At 35.4% G+C, this 6,000-nt stretch overlaps 1 protein-coding gene across 2 annotated transcripts; it reads left to right on the top strand.

Moving 5' to 3' along the window:
• Positions 1-987: 987 nt before the first annotated feature.
• Positions 988-5,402, top strand: BIN2 (Protein kinase superfamily protein). Of its 2 annotated transcripts, XM_016324755.3 has the most exons (12): positions 988-1,284; positions 2,320-2,412; positions 2,494-2,553; positions 2,630-2,902; positions 2,986-3,060; positions 3,153-3,209; positions 3,506-3,646; positions 3,758-3,808; positions 3,895-3,990; positions 4,102-4,185; positions 4,357-4,458; positions 4,777-5,402. In XM_016324755.3, the coding sequence occupies exons 1-12, from the start codon at positions 1,270-1,272 to the stop codon at positions 4,870-4,872; spliced, it is 1,143 nt and encodes a 380-aa protein (XP_016180241.1). In that variant the 5' UTR covers positions 988-1,269; the 3' UTR covers positions 4,873-5,402. The 2 variants fall into 2 exon arrangements, with proteins under 2 accessions (XP_016180241.1, XP_088359518.1); XM_088503392.1 differs by having other exon boundaries at positions 1,090-1,284; positions 3,506-3,808.
• Positions 5,403-6,000: the final 598 nt, after the last annotated feature.

Below are 6,000 nucleotides of genomic sequence, written 5' to 3'. Positions count from 1 at the left end.
TTTTACCCCATTTATAGCATTAGCCATGTTAGATTGTTACATACCATATAATAAGGCATTACAAATTGCTTCAACAATTTTTTGCTCCTCCTAATGCTACTACTACTAAGAATATGCCATTGAACTATTCTCCTATGTGGCACATCATTTGATATCTCTATGTGAAAGTTAGCCCTATTGTGCAATATAATCTTAGTCAATAAATTAAAACCCCATAAATTCCTCGTGTTTTGTTTCTGGTCTGTCATTACCAGTCACAAGTTCTCATAAAAGAAGAATAGTGAGCATTAAAAGAGAAAACCAAAATCAATCCAAAAGCTAAAGGGATGTAAATTAAGGGTCCCAAGTAATTAAGCAAATGAAACCAAAACAATGGGCAAGAAGTTAGTCAAAATCTCCCTGTTAAGAGTCATTATTAATGATGTGTAAGCAGTAGCAACTACTGTAATAATTTAGTTTTGGGCAAACACCACCGCAATGTGATGTCACTACCTGCTCATTATGATTGCTACAAAGAAATGTGGTGTAAGCTTTGGTATCATTCAATAAAATCTTTTAGGAGAACCCACTCCCGAGACTAATTATTGTAGAGGAATAGTTCAAACTTCAAAGTTATACAGTAGTCATTTTTGTGGACTATACTATGTATATAATAGATGTATCTTAGTTCTTAGATTGGTCATTTTCTTGTGTTTTTTAAACAATTTGCTCATGCTAATAATTGTATACATTATTAAATTTACTAAAATATATATAAAACACTTATACATAAAAATTAAAAAGTAGAACATTATTCAACAAAAAGCTGATATGCATGTTATAAGAAATTGATCTGAATAAAGGGTCAAATTGACCTAATCATATAACGTATTTAAGAATATATTCTGTAGACGTTAAAAATGATAAAAGTGAAAAAATATGGTTACTTTTTTTTTTTAACCCTTTATTGTTTTTTATTCACATTTCAATCAAGCACACCTAATAATTGTGATTAACTGTGTCTAGGAGGTGTGAAGAAAAAAATGGGAAAATGACAAAGAAAAAAAATAGAAAAATAGGGAGAAAAAAAATAAAAAGAAAGAAAGGGGAAGACAGAAAGGAAAGGGAGGTGGAAAAAAAGGAGAGCTGGAATCACATGGACTTGTCTTTCTCTTGCTGGGTCCTCCATCCTCTTCTCTTTGTTCACACCTTTACCATTCTCTTCCTCTTCTTCTTCCTCTCAACCCACTCTTAGATTCCTCTTTTCTTTCTATTTCTCTCTCTTCCTCCATGGCTGAGGATAAGGTACTTCCCCATTAACCAAAAACTGCTTTTTTTAATTCTTTTATTTTTCCATTGCCGTTGTTGATGTGCTGATTGTTTGGTTTCTGAGAAAATCTGGGTGACCCTTGAATGGGAGAGTTACAAAATCTTCTCTTTTTGTTTAAGGGATGAGGCTAAGATGATCTAGGATGTGTGATTTTTGTTTCTCTGTTTCTCTTTTTGGGTTTCCTTAGCGTCAGAGGGAAAGTTAGGGTTTGTTCTTTTTGGGGAAATTTGATTTTTGTGCTAAAAAAATTTGGCCTTTGAGCTTAACAGAGAAGACCATTCAGCTTATTTTCGTCTTGATCTATGCTTTTCAGTGAAGTTTCATCTCTATTTTTTTTTTTTTTTACTTTCTCTTTTTTCTGGAGAGAAGTTTTCTGAGCTCGTTCTGTGATGCGTTAGGGATTTATTTGATGTTGAAACTCATGTCCGAGTCGGATCATGTTTCTTACATTGATGGTGGGGTTTCAACGTCTTTTTTTAATTTATTTTTCATATGTTATGATTCCAAATCTGGATTACTTTCTGTATATACCATCCCTTATGATTTCTATTTCTGATTAACTTGTGTCATTCCTTTTTTCACTCTTGTGCTAGTTGTTGCATTGCATCTTGCTTATTTTAGCAGCATAGTATGTTTTCTTCCTTGAGTTGCTTCTTACTTTCGATATTTGCAGTAGAAGTTTGTCCTGTGGGCTTGCTGCTACTATATTCCTTGTCATCCCCTTCTTTAGCAGCTTATTACCATAACAGAATATCTGCAATACCATACTGATGTTTCTACTTTCTACCGGGTTATTTACTAATGTTAATGAAACTTCCCTTTTAGGTTAAGGTTATTGAGTTGCGTTGTTGAAATGTGGTGGTTCATTTGTGGAATCACTTTGTGTGTTTGATATTCTGTCAAGTGGTTGTTTATATCTTCCTTGTGACACCTAATCATTTTGAAGCATTTAGTAATCGTTCAAGATTCTAACATTCCTTATACCATTGTTGATGTCGCAATTTGAACAGGAGATGTCTACCTCTGTTGTCAACGGGAATGATTCTCTCACTGGACACATCATATCTACAACTATTGGAGGCAAAAATGGCGAGCCCAAACAGGTATTGTCTTTGTGAATCCATTCCACTGGTAATATGGCATGTATCGGGATTTAATGATTTCTTATTTACTGATGCTTGTAGACTATTAGCTACATGGCCGAGCGTGTTGTAGGAACTGGATCATTTGGAATTGTTTTTCAGGTATGCTAATACCATGCTCATAACTGTTGCTGTTTCCACCTATTTTCTATCATGCTGATGGTTTTTTCCCTCTTAGGCGAAATGCTTGGAAACTGGAGAGGCAGTGGCCATTAAGAAGGTTTTACAAGACCGAAGATACAAGAATCGTGAGCTACAGCTAATGCGTGTGATGAATCATCCAAATGTGATCTCCCTGAAGCATTGTTTCTTTTCCACAACAAGTACAGATGAACTTTTTCTTAATTTGGTGATGGAATATGTTCCAGAATCCATGTATCGGGTCTTAAAGCATTATAGTAATGCTAATCAAAGAATGCCCATTATCTATGTAAAACTTTACATGTACCAGGTATGCTTAAGAATTTTGGTGATTTGTTAACACCTCTTGATTTCATTCTCTTTGCCTAATAAAAGTTTGTGGTGGGCCTGCAGATTTTCAGGGGCTTGGCTTATATACACACGGTTCCTCGAGTTTGCCACAGAGATTTGAAGCCTCAAAATATACTGGTTTGTCTATATCTCTTTGCTGAATATATAAAGATCATAATTATTTCTCATAATTCTTCCTGGCTTCTGATGCTGTTATCTGTATTATCCAGGTTGATCCTCTTACCCACCAAGTTAAGCTATGTGATTTTGGAAGTGCAAAAGTGCTAGTATGTTGGCCCCTTCATTTTACATAATACACTTAGTTTGTTCTTTGTTGTGCATGCATAATTTTTTGTAGTATTGATTCAGTATAGAATATATCTTGATATGATGGTATCCTGGCTTCTTAATAGTGAAGACCAGCATTGCATTCTGTTTTTACTTTCTAAGCATCCAAAATATTTTGTAGCAATATTATCACTCATCTTGCAGTATTCAGGATCATGCTTTTTCTGCCTAATAGACTTTTCTTTGTTGTGTGGAAGTTCCTTGTGTTAACCTTGGGTCTTTATATTCTGATCAGGTTAAAGGTGAAGCTAACATATCATACATATGCTCACGTTTCTATCGAGCTCCAGAGCTTATATTTGGTGCCACAGAGTATACTACCTCAATTGATATTTGGTCAGCTGGCTGTGTCCTTGCTGAACTGCTTTTGGGTCAGGTTTGTGTCAAGGCTTTGTTTTCATTATTATTCCTTCAAAAATGTACTGTGAGCGATATGATTTTTCTTTTATTATCTACCATCCATCTGACAGAATTTCAACTTTTGCAGCCACTATTCCCAGGTGAAAATGCAGTGGACCAGCTTGTACATATTATACAGGTGCAACTGGTGTTGGTAATTTTAGATTATTTCTGATATCATGTCAATTTTGCCATCACAAGTTAACTCTAAAATTTTGATTGCAGGTGCTTGGCACACCCACTCGAGAGGAAGTACGTTGTATGAACCCGAATTACAATGACTTCAGGTTTCCACAGATCAAAGCACATCCATGGCACAAGGTCTTATACTTTCCACCTCTTTTCTGACACTTCAATTTTCTGATGTTGAGATAAGTTGAGTAGATTGAAAATATTCCTGGTCATTCTAACACTTCAAGAAATTGTTTTCAGATATTCCACAAAAAGATGCCTCCGGAAGCTATAGATCTTGCCTCCCGGCTTTTGCAGTATTCCCCTAGTCTCCGGTGCACTGCGGTGAGTGTGATTGGCTAGCTTTTTTGTTTTCTATCATCTATTCAGACTCATCTATTAAATTAGTATTTTTATGTGTATATCAGTTTGTATTTTGTTGGAATTGGATCATTAATGGTTGTTCTTTGGGAAAAATAACCTAGAAATCTGATGAGGATCTTTTCTGTTATGCAGCTAGAAGCATGTGCACATCCTTTCTTTGATGAACTCCGAGAACCTAATGCCCGCCTGCCAAATGGTCGCCCATTCCCACCTCTATTTGACTTCAAACAGGAAGTAAGTTCTCAATAATTTTCTTGGTAGATGTGTAATCTAGCAGTAACTAATTGGTTCAAAATAATTAAATTTTGCAACGTGTTTACAGAAGTCTAGAATCCATAGAAGGGTCCATATATCCAAGTGTGCTTTTTTTTTTGGGTGTTTTCTTTATTTCTTTAACAACTGTTTGGGTAGTCTGAATTTTCAACACATTGCTCTTTGTCAAAATTCAGCCAAACCAATCAACCATCCAAATTGTTGCTGTTATTGACTGTGATTATTATATAACTCCCTAAAACAAAATTGATGAACAAATTTGTGACTCTCCCTTTACAGCTGTCTGGGGCGTCTCCAGAGCTCATCAATAAGTTGATACCGGATCACTTGAAGCGGCAAATAGGGCTACAGTTTTCTCCCATGGAAGGATCTTGATGTAAGCTCCAAGGGCAATGTTGTATACTAGTTCAACGAGTTAACGAAAAAGTGGCGCCATTATTTTTTGTCTAGATTACCAATGTTCTGTGGCATGGGCAGTGTAATTCCATGCCAAACCCGGACTGAGACTTGGGGGTGCTGGATGGCTGCAAGTTGATCCATCAGTATATCATCATATATGTATACCCCTTGGAATCTACTGTTGCTTAATCTGGTGGGTCTTCAGTGTCCCCAGGCAAAAGCAAATAGCCTTATCCCTTTGCATGTTTTTATTGTAAACGTCTTAAATGTCTTAGTAATAGTTTTGGCCTCAAATGGGGTCAGAAATGCTTCTGAGGGGAAAACTAAACCCTTTTCTTCTGGAATGGAATGTTGGTCCTTTTTCTGATGGTTGGTGGTAAGGTGGATATGTTGGGTTTTTTTGGGTTTAGTTTTTCCCCAGAGTTCAAATGTTAATATGTCGCTGATGTGCAACGTTGCAGACTAGTTCCTTGTTTAAATGTAATGTGCTTTATGTTTCTCTTCAATGTTGTCTTTTAGTTATTCTGCCATTTTGTTTCCATAAGCTGAATTACAAGTTTTACATCTCTCGAATAGTTTTTATATATAGTTTTATAAGTGAGGCAATATTCACTGAATCAAATTTTGGGGTTAACTTCATTCAATCTCAATTCTGAGATACTTTTGGATATGGTATGCAGAAAGTTTAAATGGAACATAAAGTGTAATTTTAAGGGCAATTTACGAAAATAAAACATTTGGCTTCCAAAATCACGGAAATACAATTTTTGGGAAGATTAATCTCTACATACAAGTGTTTTGCATTTACAAGTTTTACAAGTCTGAACGAAACCCACCCATTAAATGCGCTTCTTGTTACGTGCCTTTCTAACAGAATTTTAAATCAATTCAAATCAATCAACGCACAAATATATAACTTTCATTTTTCAAAAGATTTCGTTTCTTTTTTCGAGTTTTTTGCCAAATTTGTTGGATCTCCTTCATGCGTTCTCTCTTTGCTTCGTTTTTTTCGATTTTCATGGTTTTTGAAATCAAGCTTTGAAATCGTTTTGAAGATAATGGAACTTCAGAAATACACCCAAACGATTACATAAATACACCCAA

This window comes from Arachis ipaensis, chromosome B10 (assembly GCF_059453495.1).
Source record: "Arachis ipaensis isolate K30076 ecotype BB chromosome B10, ASM5945349v1, whole genome shotgun sequence".
In the NCBI taxonomy this organism is placed as follows: Eukaryota; Viridiplantae; Streptophyta; class Magnoliopsida; order Fabales; family Fabaceae; genus Arachis; species Arachis ipaensis.
This window is presented reverse-complemented; position numbering and strand designations above follow the sequence as displayed.

Coding starts and splice junctions, on each gene's coding strand:
- BIN2 (XM_088503392.1), top strand. Junction 3,061..3,152: donor TGAAGCCTCAAAATATACTG/GTTTGTCTATAT, acceptor TGTATTATCCAG/GTTGATCCTCTTACCCACCA. Junction 3,991..4,101: donor AAGCACATCCATGGCACAAG/GTCTTATACTTT, acceptor AATTGTTTTCAG/ATATTCCACAAAAAGATGCC.